The 22303-nt window shown below is 47.2% G+C and overlaps 1 protein-coding gene across 9 annotated transcripts in view; it reads left to right on the top strand.

The window, feature by feature from the left end:
* Positions 1-22303, top strand: part of bbs9 (Bardet-Biedl syndrome 9) — a 479777-nt gene that overhangs the window by 9037 nt on the left and 448437 nt on the right. For 4 of the 9 annotated variants that reach the window (XR_015079110.1, XM_085993740.1, XM_085993742.1 and 1 more), the window contains exons 1-4: positions 1510-1773; positions 3917-4107; positions 12926-13042; positions 13814-13964. Coding sequence is in view for 7 of the 9 variants with exons in the window: in XM_085993740.1 (XP_085849866.1) it covers positions 12937-13042; positions 13814-13964 (257 nt within the window). In the remaining 2 variants the exon portion in view is untranslated. Of the gene's footprint in view, positions 1-1507; positions 1774-3916; positions 4108-12925; positions 13043-13813; positions 13965-22303 lie in introns of those variants that run through there. The other 5 variants (XM_085993743.1, XM_085993744.1, XR_015079111.1 and 2 more) reach the window with 4 other exon arrangements.

Genomic DNA, 22303 nt, shown 5'->3' with positions numbered 1-22303 from the left:
AAGGAGATATTAAGGCAGATGACCAAAAGCTTGGTCAGAGAGATAGTTTTTAAGGAGCACCTTAAAGGAAGTGGAGAGTTTTAGAGAGGCAATTCCAAAGCTTAGGGACTTGGAAGCTGAAGGTACGGCCACCAATTGTGGAGCAATTAAAATCGGGGGTGCTCAAAAGGCCAGAGTTGGAGGAGCGCAGATATCTTGGAGGGTTGTAGGCCTGGAGGAGATTACAGAGATCGGGAGGGGCGAGGCCATGGAGGGATTTGAAAACAAGGATGAGAATTTTAAAATGGAGGCACAAGCATTTCTAAGGTGGAGCTGGGGCTACGCACCCCCCAACATTGTTACATTAATATATTCTGCTTAGTTTTAAACAATTTATGCTTCACATGCAATAGTTTTTTAACCTTAAAAAAATGAAAGTGACGTTAGAACTTTTAACAATCATTTCCCCAAAGGTTTTCTCAACAGTCATTCTCCCAGGTGTTCTACTGACTGGGCCCCGGACACTGATGACAGCATTAAACGCTTCCAATTCGGTTATATGAAGTGGATAGCCTGCAAGGTTAAATTTATACCCATCCTCTTCCCCTATTTGGAGGTCAGCATCAAAAGAAATGGAAGGAGTGAGATTTAACAGATCCCAACCCCATTTAAACACATGGAATCTGCAATCTGTATTTTTAAAGAGTGCCACGCATGAAATAGATGGTATTGTGTTCCAGGCCTGTGCTCTGTGCCGACAAACTACAATTCCCGTCAGTCTCTGCGGGCGGGCGCCAGTATTTCCGGTCCTGCGCAGTGCCTGAGCGTCGCTCGCGGCGGCGCTATGACAACGGCGGAGCGGCTGGCGATGAGTGACCCGGAGCGGGGCAAGTAGGGGACAGCGAGCCCGAGGCCTGGAGACGAGCAGCGAGTTGGTTTTCATTCGCCCACCGCGACAGCGCCAGGCTGGGTTCGGCCTTGGGGCTTGTACACCGCCGGGACCCGGACACATCGAGAGATCCGGGACAGAACCTCTTCCCCCTCCCCGGGACAGAACCTCTATCCCCCCTCCCCGGGACAGAACCTCTATCCCCCCTCCCAGACCCGGGACAGAACCTCTATCTACCCTCCCCCCTCACAGACCCGGGACAGAACCTCTTCCCCCTCCCCGACCCGGGACAGAACCTCTATCCCCCCTCCCAGACCCGGGACAGAACCTCTTTCTCTCCCCCCCCCCCCCCCCCAACAGACCCGGGACAGAACCACCCCCCACAGACCCACCCCCCACAGACCCACCCCTCACAGACCCACCCCTCACAGACCCGGGACAGAACCACCCCGACCCGAGACAGAACCTCTCCCCTCCCCCCCCCCCCCCCCTCACAGACCCGGGACAGAACCACCCCCCCACCCCGACCCGAGACAGAACCTCTCCCCCCCCCCCCCCCTCACAGACCCGGGACAGAACCACCCCCCCCACCCCACCCCGACCCGAGACAGAACCTCTCCCCTCCCCTCACAGACCCGGGACAGAACCACCCCCCACCCCGACCCGAGACAGAACCTCTCCTCACAGACCCGGGACAGAACTCCCCCACCCCTCACAGACCCGGGACAGAGAACCTCCACCCACCCCACCCCCGGGACAGACCCCGCCTCACAGACCTGGGAGAAAGAACCTTCTCCCTCCTCAGACCCGGGACAAAGAACCTCCACCCAGGGACCTGTGACAGAGAGCTGGAGTGGCCGCTGTTTGTTTGCAGTGTGCTAGTGGGTTTGCAGCGCCGGTTGAAGGTGAGTCTGGTGCTGAGCCAGCCGTGTTACTGAGTTCCTCTCGCTCCTGTGGGTTTGTATTCTCCCGGAGTCGCGGAGCAGATTCAAACACCACCCCCCACCCCCCCCCCAAAAAACCCCAGGAATAACCTGAGCATCCCGCTGAATGAAGCGAGGCTGAGAGCTCGGTTCCTGTATCTTTCACTCTCGGCTCATCCGCTGGGAAAGCTTTACACTTTAATTAACAAAGAATCCGAGCAGAAATCCTGCCTGTTGCATGTTCTGGGCTAGGTAGCTGCTAAGCCGATTTGTACTCCACAAATCCAGGGGCACATCTGACGCATTTATCCAAAGGGATAAGCACAGCTGATCATTCCGCCACTGTGTATTTGGTGTCACATTAAGCATCATTTACATTCATTCAGATACAGAGGATTATCTCTTTTCTTCTCCCCCCCCCCCCCCCCAGTAATTTGCATGTCTGTTTATCGAGGGAATTAACTATATTACAACCTGAAACTTATTGTAAACTTGTGTTAGAGTTTAAAACCCTTCAGATAGCTTTCGTTTTACTAAAACCCTAGGAGCAGCAAAATAAATAAGTACGGAATTATTGCAGAAAGAAATCATCATCATGCATACTCCACAAGAAAAGAAAGACTTGCATTTATATAGCGCCTTTCACGGCCACCTGACGTCTCAAAGCACTTTACAGTCAATGAAGTACTTTTGAAGTGGAGGAAAAAGATAACGGGCAGGGGTGGATCAAGCTGGTCCATCAGACTCGTCCTGGCATCGTGTATTTTGCAGACATCATCATCCCCATTCTCCTGTCTTCCTCCCCCATTCTCCTGTCTTCCTCCCCCATTCTCCTGTCTTCCTCCCCCATTCTCCTGTCTTCCTCCCCCATTCTCCTGTCTTCCTCCCCCATTCTCCTGTCTTCCTCCCCGCCCCCCCTTCTCCAATTCCCCCGCCCTTTCTCCCTCCCCATTCCCCTGCCCTTTCTCCCTCCCCATTCCCCCGCCCTTCCTCCCCCCGCAGCAGTCACGCAATCTCTTGAGGCAAAGTAAGTAGAAAAAAATTTGAGACCAACTTAGGAAAAGACACTGGGTATAATTCCTCTGCGACCAACTCCAAGAGATCATGGTAACACTTGCCACCACCTACCTTCTCTACGTACAGATGCAGGAACCTGTCCAGCTCCCTTTTTAAATGCTCACAGGGAATCCGCACATGCTGGCAACTTATTCCGGAGATTGCCAACTCCCTGTGAAAAGGAGTACAGTACCCTGTGGCATCTAACCTATTGGGAGGGAGAAATTGGGCAGGTGTGCTGTATGTAATTAGTTGTAAGTTGCAGGGCTATTTCAGGATGTGCAGTGAAATCCATTGGCCTTTTTATAGTCACATTCTGAAGTCCCAGCTGTCTGTCAGTTATGTATGCTAAACCTAATAATGCTACTTTAGTGATCTGCTGCTACATTTCTTTTGTGAATCTTTCCTCCCTTCCCTCTTCTGAAGGTGTTGACTACTTGCTGGGGTCCATGTTTCCGTACTTGCTTTCTGGTTCCATGCCAATGAGGCCAATATTCACACGTGAGCCATGACTGTGAATTGAGCAAGTGATTTGTTGGCCAAGTGTTGGCGTAAACCGGGGGCCGCTAAGGACCAGATAGGGAGTCTCCTACTGCCATCCCTCTGAAATCAGTTCTCTCGGCACAGATCTGTTTGGCCCCGAGGTTCATTTGATTAACTCGGTGAGCTAGTAGGGGAACTTGCTGCTAATTTTTTCTTTTAATCTTTTCCTGCCTGAGCATTTATCGCACCGCCCGGCTACTAGCTACATCTGAAGCTGCTGTTATATTGGTTTTATGTCACGTCAGTGGCACTGTCTCCCGAGACTTCACAGCCTACAGCAACCCCAAAGCAAACTTTCTCGGTTTCCTGAAGCCCGGTTTAAACCAGCTCTTCCTGACATCATGCCTTGGTAACTCCAGCAAGTTTATTTTGGAGTTGCTATAAGCTGTGAGAGATTCGGGAAACAGTGACACTATTGTGACACAAAACCAGTATGTCAAAATATGATTTACCTAAAGATTGTCACCAAAGGGAACAATTATTTTATATTGATCATAAAAAAAAATTCTCTTGAATTTAACTCTAGAAGGCGACGTCGTAATCCGAGCCAGTCTCTTGGTTTGTGCTCCCAAATTGGAGATCACAGCAAGTAGAATATTTTACATTTTGTTCATGAAGTCGAAGATGAGAAAAGGAGAAATACAGAGTAAAGGAAGAGCCTGAGATTATTTGGAACTTCCCAAAGGCTTCTGTTGCTTTACCATTATACTTCTTCATGTGAGTAAAAGACTGTCTTCTGTTCTCTTGAATGAAAGATTGTCAGCAATGTGTTGGCACCCAGTGTGGTTTGTTTTATCTCACAAACATTGTTTTATGATGGGTTTATGATAGTTTGTGTGGTGTAGCTTGTTGCAGTGCTGCTTTTGGCACGCGTGTAAAGTGCCACAAAGCTAATTCAAGTTGGCAATGTTGCACAATGTCGGTTGAATGTAATTTGTTCCAGCGTAAAACAATGGGATGTTTTCTTGTCCCTAACTCCTAGCCACCGACTCCATCTCTCTCCCTAGCATCTATCTTTTGAGGCTGAACAAGACTGCTCGCAACCTTCATATTTGACCCTGAAATGAGCTTTCGACCATATATCCGCGCCATCACTAAGACCACCTATTTCCACCTCCGTAACGTCGCCCGTCTCCGCCCCTGCCTTGGCTCATCTGCTGCTGAAACCCTTATCCATGCCTTTGTTACCTCTAGACTTGACTATTCCAATGCACTCCTGTCCAGCCTCCCATGTTCTACCCTACATAAACTTGAGGTCATCCAAAACTCAGCTGCCCGTGTCCTAACTCGCACCAAGTCCCGTTCACCCATCATCCCTGTGCTCGCTGACCTACATTGACTCCCGGTTAAGCAACGTCTCAATTTTAAAATTCTCACCCTTGTGTTCAAATCCCTCCATGGCCTCGCCCCTCCCTATCTCTAACCTCCTCCAGCCCCACAACCCCCCAAATATATCTGCGCTCCTCTAATTCTGCTCTCTTGAGCATCGCTGATTATAATCATTCAACCATTGGTGGCTGTACCTTCAGCTGCCTAGGCCCTAAGTTCTCAAATTCCCTCCCTAAAACACACTACCTCTCTTTCCTCCTTTAAGACACTCCTTAATACTTACCTCTTTGACCAAGCTTTTGGTCATAGAATCATAGAAAGTTACAGCATGGAAGGAGGCCATTTCGGCCCATCGTGTCCTCGCCGGCCAACAAAGAGTTTTCCAGCCTAATCCCACTTCCCAGCACTTGGTCCGTAGCCCTGCAGGTTACAGCATCCCAAGTGTACATCCAAGTACTTTTTAAATGTGGTTAGGGTTCCTGCCTCTACCACCCTTTCAGGCAGTGAGTTCCAGACCCCCACAACCCTCTGGTGAAGAAATTTCCCCTCAAATCCCCTCTAAACCTTCCACCAATTACTTTAAATCTGTGCCCCCTGGTTTTTGACCCGGCCCCTCATAATTTTATACACCTCCAATAAGGTCTCCCCTCAGCCTCCTCTGTTCCAAGGAAAACAAACCCAGCCTATCCCGTTTTTCCCTTTAGCTAAGATTCTCTACTCCCGGCAACATCCTTGTAAATCTCCTCTGTACCCTCTCTAGTGCATTCACATCTTTCCTGTAATGTGGTGACCAGAACTGCATGGTGTACTCTAGCTGAGGCCTAACTAGTGTTTTATACAGTATTCTATGCCACAGCTAATAAAGGCAAGCATTCCGTATGCCTTCTTAACCACCTTATCTACCTGGCCTGCTACCTTCAGGGATCTGTGGACATGCACTCCAAGGTCCCTTTGTTCCTCTACACTACTCAGTGTCCCACCATTTAATGTGTATTCCCTTTCCTTGTTAGCCCTCCCCAAATGCATTACCTCACACTTCTCCGGATTGAATTCCATTTGCCACTGTTCTGCCCACCTGGTCACCTGTCCTGTCCTAATTTCTCCTTATGTGGCTCAGTGTCAAATTTTGTTTTATAATACTCCTGTAAAGCATCTTGGGACATTTTACTACGTTTAAAGGTATATAAATACAAGTTGTTGTCGTCCTCAAATTCAGCTGCCCTCAAAAGTTTGTCACCATCCTCCGCCTGCTTGACGACGACATGCAAGCCGTGATCCTGACCAACGGTTCCACCACAGACCCAATTCATGTACGGACTGGGGTCAAGCAAGGACCAACAATCTTCTCGATCTTCCTTGCTGCAATGCTTCAACTCACCCTCGGTAAGCTCCCCGCTGGAGTGGAGCTAATTTACAGAACAAACAGGAAACTGTTCAACCTCCATCGCCTCCAGTCCAGATCCAAGGTCGTCCCATCCTCTGTCGTCGAATTACAGTATGCAGATGAAGCTTGCGTCTGCGCTCACTCGGAGGTCGAACTCCAAACCATTGTCAACACCTTCACCGAAGCGTACGAGAGCATAGGCCTTCTCTAAACACCCGTAAGACAAAGGTCCTCTACCAACCTGCCGCACAGTACTGTCCCCCCGATTATCAAAATCCACGACAAGGCCTTGGATAACGTGGGCTACTTTCCATACCTCGGGAGCCAACTGTCAGCAAGGGTAGACATCGATGACGAAATCCAACACCGCCTTCAGTGTGCCAGTGCAGCTTTTGATCGCCTGAGGAAGAGAGTGTTTGAAGACCAGGACCTCAAATCCAGCACTAAGCTCATGGTCTACAGAGCAGCAGTGATACCCGCCCTGCTGCATGCCTCAGAGACATGGACCATGTACAGCAGGCACCTCAAAGAACTGGAGAGGTACCACCAATGCTGCCTCCGCAAGATCTTGCAAATCCATTGGCAGGATAGGTGCACCAACGTCCGTGTTCTCGCTCAGGCCAACATCCCCAGCATTGGAAGCTTTGACCACGCTCGATCAGCTCCGATGGACGGGTCACATCGTCCGCATGCCCGATACGAGACTCCCAAAACAAGCGCTCTACTCGGAGCCCTGACACGGCAAGAGAGCCCCAGGTGGGCAGAGGAAACACCTCAAGGACACCCTCAAAGCCTCCTTGGAAAAAGTGCAACATCCCCACCGACACCTGGGAATCCCTGGCCCAAGACCGCACAAAGTGGAGGAGAAGCATCTGGGAAGGCGCCGAACACCTCGAGTCTGTTCGCCGGGAGCAAGCGGAAGCCAGGCACAAGCAGCGCACGTCAACCCAAGCACATGGATCAAACGCTGATCATTTTGTAATTCTGAGCAGCACCATTGCAGTCCAACTTCCTTTTAGTATGTTTAAAGCAATGTCAAGCTACAGATGAGCAAGGGCTTGCCCATCAAACTCCAAAAGCTTTTCCTGTATCTTGATGAGCAGCACAAGAGTTTTTCTAGATATGGGAGCAGTACTCAAGTCTTGGATGGAATTAGGCTTTATAAAGAATTGGGAGTTGTTGAGAGGAGAAAATTGAAGAAAAATATTCAAAGAAGCTTTGTGTGTGATCTGTAAAGAATGTTGGACACAAGAAACAACCAAACCTGGAGGCAGATGTAGCAGTGGCAGAGATTTGGACGTTCCTTGTGATGCCAAGAATGTCGTTAGATTCAGGGTGGTGTTGATCAAAGGCAAGAGATGGTAACGGTTGGTTAGACTTGTGAGCAATGTGAAGGACCAATGGAGAAAGAATTGCTCTGGCGATAGTGTCGCAAAATTATGAATCTGGTCATTGAAGAATTGAAAGAAACAAGGTTTGATTGCCCCAGTGATGCTGTGAGACAGGAGAGGAGTGGGGATACAATTCCATACAGTATCCCATAACTTGATGCAGCGAATGCTTAGTTTGTGCATGTAGAATATGGAATTTATTGCACATAATGTACAGTTACATTGTGTTCAGAATTACTCTCCTGACTTGGTGGGAGTTGAGGGATAATAACTCGCTAGCTGCCAAAGCTCACTGCTGCTCCCTCACAGCAGCTGCCACAGAACATTAAAAACATAAAATGGGAAATGAGGAAATGCTATTTTGTCATCAAGTCTGATCTTTTCATAGACCATGTGTAATATTCCATATTGTGGACTGTACCAAATTCACCAGGTCCCAAGGGAGGCAAGGCTGTCAATGCAAGAGTCCTTCCCTGCACCATTGGGGATTTGGGGTGGAGAGTGTTGCACGGAGTAGCAGCAAGCAATAAATTTTTAAGCATTTTTATGGATTGCCAGGTCACATGCAACTTTTGGGGCAGGTAAGTCAGAGGGTCTTCTCGTGGGTCTGCTCCTGGGCCTGCCCAAGGTGACGATTTACAGGTCCCGGGATGGGGTGGTTCTGGCTGCCTGCCTCTCTCCCGCAGTATTCTCCATGCCTGGTTGGCCTTGGAGAGGGAGCATGCGGTCTATCGGTATGCTTGAGGCCTTCAGAGTGTAGAGTGTCTTCTAGGCACTGTTAACAGTATTGTCATTTAGTTGTTACAGTCCTTTGGTTTAGTTGTTTATGAAGCATTAGTTTAATCATGCCCCCTGTTTGTTCATAATTAGAGGGTCCCTGACTCTGGTCAGGTTACACTGAGGCAACACAGTGACACCACTATCGATCCATTAAAATAGGTCCAAGGGAGGCAATGAGAAGAGAAAGCCCTGTAAAATTTCTCCCAGATTTCTGACACTGAACAAAATTCCAGGATATTAACTCAGCCCTGCACCCTATACTATTAAACTCTGGGCCATTTGTATCCCGCAGACCATTCATGAATCGTCCCAGTAGTTTGATGTCTGTACTGAGAACCTTCAGTCGTGTTTTAAAAAGAGCTAATCAACACACGATCATTTTGGAAACCGTAATCATATCATTCTAGCCTCATTGGAAACCAGTTCAGATCTGTGTGTGTCCCTTCAAAACTCAGAACCCCAAGCTCGGATATCTTTTACAAAAGCAAAATACTGCGGTTGCTGGAAATCTGAAATAAAAACAAAAAATGCTGGAAATACTCAGCACGTCGAGCAGCATCTGTAGAGAGAGAAACAGAGTTAACATTTCAGGTCGATGACCCTTCGTCAGAACTGGAAAAAGTTAGAGATGTAACAGATTTTTAAGCAAGTGTACGGGCAGGGAAAGGGGGGAGGGAAGGAAAGAACAAAAGGAAGGTCTGTGATAGGGTGGAAGGCAGGAGAGATTAAGAGACAAAAGGGTGATGGTGCGAGGCAAAAGGAGATGGTAATGGGACAAGTTAAGAAACAAAAGATGACTCTAGATGAAGTGTAAATGGCGATGGCAGAATCATGAACAGCTACCATGTGAAAGAAAAATAGGGCCAGAGGTTATGGTCTGAAATTGTTGAACTCTGAGTCCAGAAGGCTGTAAAGTGCCTAATCGAAAGATGAGGTGCTGTTCCTCAAGCTTACATTGAGCTTCGTTGGAACAGTGTAAGAGGTCGAGGATGGAGAGATCAGAGTGGGAGTGGAGCGGAGAATTAAAGTGACAGGCGACTGGAAGCTCGGGGTCACACTTACAGACTGAACGGAGGTGTTCACAAAGCAGTCACTCAATCGGGGCTGAGTTGGGCGATGTTCAGGAGGTGGAGATAGGCGGTCTTTGTGATGGTGCGGATATATGGTCAGAAGCTCATTTCGGGGTCAAATATGACACCAAGGCTACCATTATTCCTGTGCCAAAACAAACACTGGCTTTGATGTGAGCCAGGACCCATCATAATGAAGTGTTTCGAGAGACTGGCCCTGGCTTACATCAAAGCCAGTGTTCCCGCCTCTCTTGACCAACACCAGTTCGCCTATCGTGCAAACCGATCAACGGAGGATGCAATCACAACTGCTCTACACTCGGCACTGAATCACTTAGATGGTAAGGAGACCTACATCAGAATGCTGTTCATAGACTACAGCTCAGCATTCAACACTATCGTCCCCAACAAACTGGCCACCAAACTCCAAACTCTTGGCCTGAACACTTCCCTTTGCAACTGGACCCTGGACTTCCTAACAAACAGACCCCAGTCTGTCAAATTAGGTAACCACACCTCCCCCCCACCCCTGACCCTGAACACGGGGGCCCCACAAGGATGTGTGCTGAGCCCCCTCCTCTACTCCCTTTTCACCCACGACTGTGTGGCTGTTCATGGTTCCAACGCCATCATCAAGTTTGTGGATGATACCACGGTAGTAGGCCAGATCACCAACAACGATGAGTCAGCCTACAGGGAGGAGGTCCAGCATCTCATGAAGTGGTGCGCCGATAACAACCTGGCCCTTAACACCAAGAAAACCAAAGAAATCATTGTGGACTTCAGGAAGTCCAAAGGCGGAAGTCACACCCCCATCCACATCAATGGGGCTGTGGTGGAAAGGGTGGACAGCTTTAAGTTCCTCGGAGTCCACATCACGGAAGACCTCTCCTGGTCCCTCAATACCTCCTCTCTGGTGAAGAAGGCCCAGCAGCGCCTATATTTCCTAAGGAGGCTGAAGGGATGTAACCTGTCACCCCTGATCCTCTCTAACTTTTACCGCTGCACAATAGAGAGCATCCTGACAAACTGTATCACAGTATGGTATGGCAGCTGTAGCTACTATGACCGGAAAGCCCTGCAGCGGGTAGTCAAAACTGCCCAACGCATTACCGGCACCCGGCTACCGACCATAAAGCACATATACCAGAAACGCTGTTTACGGAGGTCACGGTCCATCATCAAAGACCCTACCCACCCCAGCCACAGTCTGTTCGCCCTCCTGCCATCTGGGAGACGCTACAGATGCATTCACACCCGTACGACCAGATTTAGGAACAGCTTCTTTCCCAGGGCTGTCATCCTACTGAACTCCACAAACAAACTCTAAAGCCTGCACACCTGCCAATGCACTTTATTATGGTTATGTTTATGTTAATGTATTACAAGCCAAATGTATGTTGAATGTTTAAATGTCTTAATCTAAATGTACACTCTCGGGAGCCGCAAGCCTACACTTCGTTGTACTGCACTTGTGCACTAACAATGACAATAAAAGTTGATTTGATTTGAACAGACAGATGCAAGGGAGAGGGATGGAGCCGGTGGCTAGGGAATGGAGTTTGTGGCGAGGACTGAAGATAATGGCTTCGGTCTTCCCAATATTTAGTTGGAGAAAATTTCTGGATCTTGGACAAGTAGTCAGACAATTTAGAGACAATGGAGTGGTAGAGAGAACTGGTGGTGAGGTAGAGCTGGGTGTCGTCAGTGTACATGTGGAAACTGATGCTGTGTTTTCGGATGATGTTGCCGAGGGGCAGCATATAGATGAATAATAGGAGGGGGCCAAGGATAGATCCCTGGGGGACACCAGAGGTAATGGTGCGGGAGTGGGAAGAGAATCCATTGCAGGTGATTCTCTGGCTATGATTAGGTAGATAAGAATGGAACCAGGCAAGTGCAGTCCCACCCAGCTGGACGACGGTGGAGAGGTGTTGGAGGAGGATGCTGTGGTCAACCATGTCAAAGGCTGCAGACAGGTCGAGAAGGACAAGGAGGGATGGTTTATGTAGTGTATGTACCTTTAAGAGAGAACTACTTTTACAGCTCCTGTATACTGTAGTACCGGCAGTGACCACACCTGTATATAAGCCTTGAGCCTGCCTCTGTACTCCCAGTCTTGAGACTACCCTACTCCAGTAAACACCTGTTGATTGTTAAGTTACAGCCTCCGTGTAGTTCTTGGGAAACATCCTATTTAAAGAATCACGGATCTAACAGTTTACCTTTGTCGCAGTCACATTGGATGCTATTTTCGATAAACGCCGTTTCGGTACTGTGGGGTGGAAACCTGATCGGAGGGATTCAAACATGGAATTATGGGAAAGATGGGCACGGATTTGGGAGTCACTAAAGCCTGCATCTCCATCACCCCTGTCCTTGGCCATCTCCCGTTTCTCTTCCCCAAAGAATCACATTTAAAATTCTTGCCTCACTTTCAAATCCTTCCATAGCCTTGCCCCTCCCTACTTCAGTACTTCCTCCAGCCCTATGCACACACCTTCCAATCCTCCAAAACCAGCTTACTTCTCAGTCTCCACTCACCTATTACCTGCTGTTCCTTCAGCAACTTGTCTTTGTCCTCATTAACTCACTCTCAACATGTCTGCCTTGCCACCTCGCTCCCCCTCTGCCTTTTTAAGACTTTTTTCGCCTTGCTGTTGCATGCTGCTGACCCTTGACATTTCTCTGTTCCCCTACAGCTTGGTGTTCACCAGCTATTCACTGCCCTGGTAAAAGATACAAAAATGACTGGCAGGAATAGACCAGTTGGTCCATCAAGCCTACCCCAACACTCATGATGGCTGGAGCATCATGACGAGACACTTCCCCATCCTCTCACAGCCATGTAATCTCCCCGGAGAGGCAGAAAAACCCAGGGCCAGCAAGGGGAAAAAATACTCCAGAAAATTCCTCTCTGACCCCATCAGGTGATCGAAACCAGTCCAGGGCATCACAAGGACCGTGTGTTGTCTGTAAAATCACTTGCCTGTTATATATTGTGCAATCTCTGCCCCAGTCAAGGAAAAAAAGCTTAAAATATCTGTGTGCTATAGAAATGTGCTGTATTTATTACTGGGCAGTAATAGTTTTTTGGGGAGATGGCTTTTGCAGAGGTTAACGAGCTGTCTTTACGTCTCCGGGTGTGGGTTTGAATCAAACCTGGATTCACGGGGTGGAAATCCCTTCTCCTTGTCAGCTGTACGGGCCCCAAATGAAGCAAGTTGGGGCTGTCTCTATCTGGCTGTTGGTAAATGTAGGCCCACAGCACAATACCGTGCACAAATAAGTACAGATTGACACTGCGCGAACAGTCTCCATCAGCCAGGCTGGTGTTTGTAGCGGTGGATTTAGGATGCGAGTGCACTTTTGGGACAGAATACAGGGTGTTTTTCTCTGACTGATCCGAGGGTGCTGAATACTGATGCTGGATGGCCAAATTGGGAGAGTTCCATTTCACAGCACTGACTGTCTTCACCGTAAGCACAAAAATGTAAATTCACTGATCTTCCTGTGACTGTTCTAAAGACTACATTCTGTGCCTCAATAGTCTGAGCATTTCACTGATTTGGTGGTTTCAGGTTGAAGGAAGATGTCTTTGTTTAAAGCCCGAGACTGGTGGTCCACACCTGTGGGAGAGCAGGAGGAATTCGACCAGGGATGCTTGGGTGTTGCTGATGTTGACAACAGTGGCAATGGTATGTGTGGTAGACACTGACTCGTAAGAGTGTTTTGCGTCCTCGGGTGCTTAAAGGAGGTGTACTCCTTAATTTGCCGTTTGCTAGTTGTAGAATTCATCATGGTGTCATTTAACCAAGTTCAAGCATTTATTTTACAAAAAGCCTGAGCATGCCTCCAGCAATTTCCACTTCCCCCATTCCCATTTTGTTTGTGGGTGAGCGGGGCAAATTGTAGATGTTGTCTCTCTTTCCCCCCCCCCCCCCCCCCCCCCCCCACTTATTTGCAGCCAGATCTCATCTCCCAGGCAGTGTATAGGAAAGGTGTGCTGGGCTATGACACTCCTAGTGACCTGGAGAAAAGGTAGGTGAAGGAAGCACCTGACTGAACTAGATCACTTTCAGATTCGGCACCTTTCCAAAAAAAAAATAAACATTTGAAATGACCACTTAATTAAAGCCCTGGCAACCAAATGATTAGAGGCAGCTGTACAAAAGATTGGGTTATTCCTGATATGTCAAACAGGATCTGGAACCCACTGTAGAATTTCACTTCTTCATTTGAGCCTACAGGATGCCCTGTGCTTTTATACACCCTCACCTCCTTGAATAAATTGGACCTTGTAGAGCCTGGATACAAAAATTCACAGCGATTTTGCAAATTAATATTGCTTGTGATTGAAGAATAACTTGGAGATGAGTATCGGGCTAACTGCTTTGAGTTTTTATGCTTCATGATGTATTCAAGTGAACAAAGTAATCAAAATGGGTTATTTTTTGCTCTGTTTTCAGACAAAATTATTGTTGGCAGTTATAAAGGAATTCTACGTATCTATTCCCCAAAGCCTTCCAAACCTGGAGCAGCTCTTCAACCAGAAGAGTTAATCCTAGAGCTTCAACTGCAGGATCCGATATTACAAGTAGAAGTTGGCAAATTTGTCTCGTAAGTAGATAAACTAAAGAGTGGAACAATGCATTGCTGCACAAATTAAGTTTCTCACTCTGAAAAGTCCCTTGGTTACCCACAATTTTGTGTCTTCTACTGTAAAGACAGATACAAAATATTTGTTTAAAGTCTCTGCCACTTTCTTATTCCCTATTATAATTTCTCCTGTCTCAGCCTCTAAGGGACCAATGCTTACGTTTGCTACTCCCTTCCCTTTTCTTCTTAGGCAGTCCCTCAGAACCGAAGATGACTTGCTTCCACATTAAAAATAAGTTTGCAGGTGACTGATGAGTCCAATGCGGGGGACCTACAGTCTCTGTCACAGGTGGGGCAGACAGTGGTTGAAGGGGCGGGTGGGTGGGGTGCTTGGGTTGACGTGCGCTCCTTGCACTGCCTGCGCTTGGCTTCCGCTTGCTCCCAGCGAAGAGACTCGAGGTGTTCGGTGCCTTCCCGGATGCTTCTCCTCCACTTTGTGCGGTCTTGGGCCAGGGATTCCCAGGTGTCGGTGGGGAAATTACACTTTTCAAGGAGACCTTTGAGGGTGTCCTTGAAGCCTTTCCTCTGCCCACCTGGTGCTCTTGCCGGGCTGGAGCTCCGAGTAGAGCGCTTGTTTTGGGAGTCTCGTATCAGGCATGCGGACAATGTGACCCATCCATCGGAGCTGATCGAGCGTGGTCAAAGCTTCGATGCTGGGGATGTTGGCCTGAGCAAGAAGTTGGTGCGCCTATCCTGCCAATGGATTTGCAAGATCTTGTGGAGGCAGCGTTGGTGGTACCTCTTCAGTGATTTGAGGTTCCTGCTGTACATGGTCCATGTCTCTGAGGCATACAGCAGGGCGGGTATCACTGCTGCTCTGTAGACCATGAGCTTAGTGCCGGGTTTGAGGTTCTGGTCTTCAAACACACTCTTCCTCAGGCGACCGAAGGCTGCACTGGCACACCAAAGGCGGTGTTGGACTTCGTCGTCGACGTCTGCCCTTGTTGACAGTAGGCTCCTGAGGTATGGAAAGTGGTCCACGTTGTCCAAGGCCTCGTCATGGATTTTGATAATCGGGGGCAGTACTGTGTGGCGGTGGCAGGTTGGTAGAGGACCTTTGTCTTACAGATGTTTAATGTAAGGCCCATGCTCTCGTACGCTTCGGTAAAGGTGTTGACGATGGTTTGGAGTTTGACCTCCGAGTGAGTGCAGACGCAAGCATCGTCTGCATACTGTAATTCGATGCCAGAGGATGGGACGACCTTGGACTGGAGGCGACAGAGGTTGAACAGTTTCCCGTTTGTTCTGTAGATTAGCTCCACTCCAGCGGGGAGCTTACTGAGGGTGAGATGGAGTATTGCAGCAAGGAAGATCGAGAAGAGCGTTGGTGCGATGACACAGTCTTGCTTGACCCCGGTCCGTACGTGAATTGGGTCTGTGATGAATCCGTTGGACAGGATCACGGCTTGCATGTCATCGTGAAGCAGGCGGAGGATGGTGACAAACTTTTGAGGGCAGCCGAATTTGAGGAGGACACTCCATAATCCCTCACGGTTGATAGTGTCGAAGGCCTTTGTGAGGACAAAGAAGGCCATGTACAGCGGTTGGCGCTGTTCCCTGCATTTCTCTTGTAGTTGACGCACGGTAAAGATCATGTCCATTGTGCCCCTTAGCGGGCGGAATCCGCATTGCGACTCTGGGAGGAGCTCTTCGGCCACTGGGAGAAGGCGATTGAGGAGGATTCTTGCAATGACTTTCCCTGTGGCAGACAGCAGGAAAACTCCTGTGTAATTCTTCCTTTTTACATACTTGTCGAAGCTCTTACAATCTGTTTCTATATTTCTTGCTAGTTTACTCTCATTCAATTTTCTTCCTTTTTTGGTAATTCTTTGCTGGTTTCTAACGCTCTCCCAATCCTCAGGCTTACTAGTATTCTTCGCAAAATTATAAGCCCCTTTTAATCTAATACTATCCTTAACTTCTTTAGTTAGCCACATATGGATCACTTTTCCTGTGGAGTTTTTATTTCTCAATGGAATGTATATTCGTTGAGAATTTTGGAATATTTCTTTAAATGTTTGCCACTGCTTAGCTACCGTCATACCTTTTAATCTAATTTCCCCAATCTACCTTAGCCAATTCACTCCTCATACCTATGTAATTGGCTTTATTTAAGTTTAAGACTCGTTTATAAGATAATTAAACTTAAGTATTTCACTCTCAAGCTCAATGTGAAATTAATCGTATTATGATCACTCTTCCCCAGAGGATCCTTTACTATGAGATTACTAATTAATCCTGTGTCATTGCACAATACAAGATCTAAAATTGCATGCATTCCATGAACTCGTCTTCCAGACTACCTTTGCCAATTTGATTTGCCCAGTCTATCTGAAAATTAAAGTCCCCCACGATTATTGTATTACCTTTGTTACAGGCTCCTATTATTTATTGATTAATACTCTGTCTAACAATATAGATACTATTTGGGGGCCTATAAACACACCCACCAGTGTTTTCTGCCCCTTGTTAATTTCTTATCTCCACCCATACTGATTCTACTTCCTGATCTTCTGAGCCAAGATCCTTTCTCACGACTGTCCTTATGTCATCCTTTATTATCAGGGCTACCCTTCCTCCTTTTCCATTCTGCCTGTCTTTTTGAATTGTCAAGTACCCTGGAATATTTAATTCCCAACCTTGGTCACCTTGCAACCACCTCTCTGGAATGGCTATTAGATCAAAGCCATTTATCTCTATTTGTGCCACTAATTTGTCTATCTTGTTACGAATGCTTTGTGCATTCAGATAAAGAGCCTTTAATTTTAACTTTTCACTATTAATCCCTGCTTTCACCTTATTCGCTGATGCACTACTACCGTTAAACGCTCTCTCCCTTCCTGTCACACTCTGCTTATCTTTACCAAATTGCTACACTGCTCATTGCCTTGATTTATCGCTGTAGATTTCTAAATTTCCCCCCCCCCCTTCTTTAGTTTAAAGCCCTATCTACAGTTCTAGTTATTCGATTTGCCAGGACACTGGTTCCAACCTGGTTTAAGTGGAGCCCGTCCCAACGGAACAGCTCCTCCTTTCCCCAGTACTGGTTTCTGTGTCCCATGAGTCGAAGCCCCTTCCTCCCACACCACTCTGAGCCACGCATTTAACTCTCTGATCTGTTTGTCCCTATGCCAATTTGTGCGTGGCTCAGATAACAATCCAGAGATGATTACCTTTTGAGGTTCTTCATTTTAATTTGGACCTCCGCTCCTCAAACTCTTTCAGCAGAACTTCATTGCTAGTTCTACCTAATGTCGTTGTTCCTACATGGACCATGACAACTGGATCCTCTCCCTCCCACTCCAAATTCTTCTTCAGCCATGTGGAGATATCCTTAACCCTGGCACTGGGCAGACAACACAACCTTTGGAACCCCCGGTCACGGCTGCAGAGAACAGTATCTATCCCCCTGACTATACTGTCCCCTACCACAACCACATTCCTTGTGTAGTGTTTTTAAGGAGTGTTTCTCATCAGTCCTCTGGATACTTGTGCAATGACGGGTATAACACCAGTAATGTCGGTACAGCGTGTGGTTTCATTGTAAATATTCACTAACGCAGCAGGCCCCTAGCCATCACTTTTGCTTTGTGTATGCAAATTTTTTTATTGCTTTATCACTTGGGGCGTGAAACATCAGGGACGAGCCAGCACTAGTCGTGTTTGCACATCTTCATGTGGTGTCTTGTGCCTTTATTTTTTTATTATATACTAGTTAAGGACTTGAGAATCTTGCATGACAGCACCACCTGCTGGCCAGAGCCCATCATTACAGGCAACTGGTCATTCACATGATCATTTCAATCCTAAATGCTTAACGAGGCAATTTCAAAGTTAAACGCTGACGTTAATCCATGAAGTTGGACAGGAAATGCATGCAGACATACGACATGTATAAGTATTTATTTATCTTATGCACCTGTTGAAGATACTATTGCACAGGTTTATTGTTTAAAAAGCATTGTTTCAGATGTCAGAATTCTGTTTTGTGTTTTTTTCTGTGATGTTGGAAGAGAAGTGTCTGGAAAGTTGGGCCACTTCCTATTGACAATGTAAACATGACTTCCTTTAGATTCAGATTGTTCAGTAAGACTACAAACCCAATTTAGAGGACAATTATTCAGTTCAATAAACTAGCTCTGATTGTAAGATAATCTGACGAAATAATAATTCAACTTTATTGTCATTGCACAATGCACAAGTACATGAACAACGAAATGTGATCTTGCAAGCTCCCATGAGTCCAGTACAAATAACATTAACATTAAACGTAAATAGCACCGTCCTGGGAGAAGCAAAGCCGCTGCGTCTGTGCGCGCCGCCATTCCATTTCCACCATTCCTCCTGTCCAACAATCTTCAGCCCAACGCCCGGGCCTGCTCACCAGCCGCCCCTCCCGGGGCTCCTTCCGTGACCTTCTCACCAACCGCCCCTCCTCGGGGCTCCTTCCGTGACCTCTGCACCTGGTCTTCCCTGATGGTCACCCCTCCAGGTACTAACCAGGCCTGGCTCTGCTTAGCTTCCAAGCCTTGCCAGTGACCCTGTCCCTAGTCCCAGGAACAGGGCATCGACCTGAAACATTACCTCTTTTTCTCGCTTCACAGATGCTGCCTGACCTGCTGAGTTTCTCCAGCATTTTCTGTTTTTATTTCAGATTTCTAGCATCTGCAGTATTTTCTTTTTGTCTGATTGTTGTAAGATAACTGTACTTAAAACAATTTTGCTTTTCTACTGAATATATATAATATTTAAAAAGTTATCCTGGGCATGTTATCGACTGCTTATCTCGATATGGTGTGGACAAATGTAAGAAATCACACAACACCAGGTTATAGTCCAACAGCTTTATTTGAAATCACAAGCTTTCGGAGCGCTGCTCCTTCGTCAGGTGAAGTGGAGAGATGCATAAAAACACAGCTTATATAGTCAGAGAATAATGTCAGATGTTTACAGGTAATCTTTCTAACTGCCATTTATCACACCTCGGCAGAGAGATAATCACCGCAATCAAAGGTGTAAATGGTGTCCAAACAGGTCAGTCAGGAAAACATTACATCAAAGAACAATGAGGTGGGGTCACAAGGGGTCAAATGTTGCAGATGCTGGGGTCTGTATGAAAAACAGACAAAAAACATTTTTTTTGCTGGAAATCACAGCAGGTCCGGCCGCATCTGTGTGGAGAGAACAAGCCAATGACGACTCAAGTCTGGATGACCCTATGTCAGGTGGGGTTACATGTAGCGTGACATGAACCCAAGATCCCGGTTGAGGCCGTCCTCATGGGTGCGGAACTTGGCTATCAGTTTCTGCTCGACGATTTTGCGTTGTCGTGTGTCTCGAAGGTCGCCTTGGAGAATGCTTACCCGAAGATCGGAGGCTGAATGTCCTTGACTGCTGAAGTGTTCCCCGACTGGGAGGGAACACTCCTGCCTGGCGATTGTTGCGCGGTGTCCGTTCAGCCGTTGTTGCAGTGTCTGCATGGTCTCGCCGATGTACCATGCTCCAGGGCATCCTTTCCTGCAACGTATGAGGTAGACAACGTTGGCTGAGTCACATGAGTATGTACCTGGTGGGTGGTGTCCTCACGTGTGATGATGGTATCTGTGTTGATGAATTGGCATGTCTTGCAGAGGTTGCTGTGGCAGGGTTGTGTGGTGTCGTGGTCGCTGTTCTCCTGAAAGCTGGGTAATTTGCTGTTAGAAAGATTACCTGTAAACATCTGACATTATTCTGACTAAGCTGTGTTTTTATGCATCTCTCCACTTCACCTGACGAAGGAGCAGCGCTCCGAAAGCTTGTGATTTCAAATAAAGCTGTTGGACTATAACCTGGTGTTGTGTGATTTCTTACACTTATCTAGATAGCGAGGCTAGTAAAGGCAATCTCAAAGGCCTAGGAGAGTGATCTACGATATGAGACCCAAAAAGCCTCGAATAAAGAAAACTGTAACAGGAGGAAGCCATTTAGTCACTGGAGCCTGCTCCGCCATTCAATGAGATCGTGGCTGATCTGCACCTCAGCTGTCCGGGGGTAGGAAACACCCAAAAACATGAAAGGCAGTTGTGGATATTTTGTTTTGAGCCACCCTGCATAGATTTCTCTCGCCAGTTCCCTGTCGGTTGGAGTCTCCTCTCAGAGACCTCCCTGGTCTGCATAGCTCACATATTCACTGGCTAAACTTAACGAGCCCTAAGTGGAATAGTCAGTAATGTTGCAAATAAATTCTCCAGTGGTGGGCACTTCTCCCAATGGGCAAATCCTCCTTCATTCTCTCCCGTACTGAGTCCCACTACTGACGTGATAATCGAGATGGCTAGGGACACAACCCTTCTTATCCATTACTGGAATAGTAATTCAGCTCCCTCCACTCTGACCCCTGCTGCATCCACTTTGACCCCAGCAATCTAGCTCCCTCCACTCTGACCCCAACAATCCAGCTCCCTGCACTCTGACCCCAGCAGTCTCGCTGCATCCAATCTGACCCCAGCAAGTCAGATACATTGCCCTAGACTGTGCACACTTGACATATGCACCGCCATTTCTGTATCTCAGGATAGCGGGTACCAAGGCCAGAGAGCTGTGAACCAGCAATGTATATTCAATCTGTGGGAGACCAGAACATTGTTTGAACAGTTTAGATTTTTGTGTTGTCATGTTAGGAGATGAGGCGTTGTGTACACTTCATTTGGTGACAGACTCATAATGAAGTGAAATGCACAGTCAACCTAACCTCGGTGGTGAGAAAATTATTGGAAAAAATTCTGAGGGACAGCAGGAATTGTCATTTCGAAAGGCACGAATTAATCACGGACAGTCAGTATGGATTTGTTAAGGGAAGGTCGTGTCTGACTAACTTGATTGAATTTTTTGAATCGGTAACGAGGAGGGTCAATGGAGGTAGCGCGTTTGATGTAGCCTACATGGATTTGAGCAAGGCTTTTGACAAGGTCCCACATGACACACTGGTCAGAAAAGTAATAGCCCATGGGATCCAAGGAAAGTGGCAAGTTGGATCCAAAATTGGCTCAGTGGCAGGAAGCAAAGGGTAATGGTCGACGGGTGTTTTTGTGACTGGAAGACTGTTTCCAGTGGGGTTCCGCAGGGCTCAGTACTGGGTCCCTTGCTTTTTGTGGTATATATCAGAGAGTTAGACTTCAATGTAGGAAGTATGATTAAGAAGTTTGCAGATGATACAAAAATTACCGTGTGGTTGATAGTGAGGAAGAAAGCTGTAGACTGCAGGAAGATATCAATGGACTGATCAGGTGGGTAGAAAAGTGGCAAATGGAATTCAGTCCAGAGAAGTGTGAGGTAATGCACTTGGGGAGTGCCAACAAGGCAAGGGAATACACAATAAATGGTAGGATACTGGGAAGTGTAGAGGAACAGAGAGACCTTGGAGTGCATGTCTGCAGATCCCTAAAGGTAGCAGGACAGGTAGATAAGGTGGTTAAGAAAGCATACGGGATACTTTCATTTATTAGCCGAGGCATAGAATATAAGAGCAGGGAGGTTATGCTTGAACTGTATAAAACATTAGTTAGGTCACAGCTAGAGTACTGCGTACAGTTCCAAATTAAAAAGCAGAACCTCAAAGGTAATGATCTCTGGATTGTTACCTGAGCCACGCACAAATTGGCATAGGGACAAACTGATCAGAGGTTTAAATGCGTGGCTCAAAGAGTGGTGTGGGAGGAAGGGGTTTCAGTTCATGGGGCACTGGCACCAGTACTGGGGAAAGAGGGAGCTGTTCCGTCGGGAACGGGCTCCACTTAAACCAGGCTGGGACCATTGTCCTGGCAAACCGAATAACTAGGGCAGTAAACAGGGCTTTAAACTAATGAAGGGGAGGGTGGGGGTGGGAGGATTCAGCAAAGAGTAAATTTAAAAGCAGCGAGGGAAATGTCGAGGCTCTAGAACAGAGTAGAGTTTTTGGTAAAAATAAGCAGAGTGGATCAGGAAGAGACAGAGAGTAGCAAAGGTAATAAGGCATCAGTGACCAAGGTGGCATCAGGGAAAAATAGAAATAAGTCAAAGCTAAAGGCACTATATCTGAATGCGCGAAGCATTCGCAACAAAATAGATCAATTAATAGTGCAGATAGAAATTAACAGGTTTGATCGAATAGCCATAATGGAGACGAGGTTACAAAGTGGCCAAGGTTGGGAACTAAATATTCCAGGATAATTAACTTTTAGAAGAGATAGGCAAAATGGAAAAGGAGGAGTGGTAGGCCTGATAAAGGATGGGATAAAGACAGCAGAGAGAAAGGATCTTAGCTTCTAAAATCAAGAAATAGA

Source organism: Somniosus microcephalus, chromosome 7, assembly GCF_052327205.1.
Source record: "Somniosus microcephalus isolate GS21.2 chromosome 7, FLI_Smic_1.0, whole genome shotgun sequence".
Taxonomy (NCBI): Eukaryota; Metazoa; Chordata; class Chondrichthyes; order Squaliformes; family Somniosidae; genus Somniosus; species Somniosus microcephalus.
The sequence above is the reverse complement of the archived record's forward strand: the minus strand, read 5'-3'. Positions and strand labels throughout refer to the sequence as shown.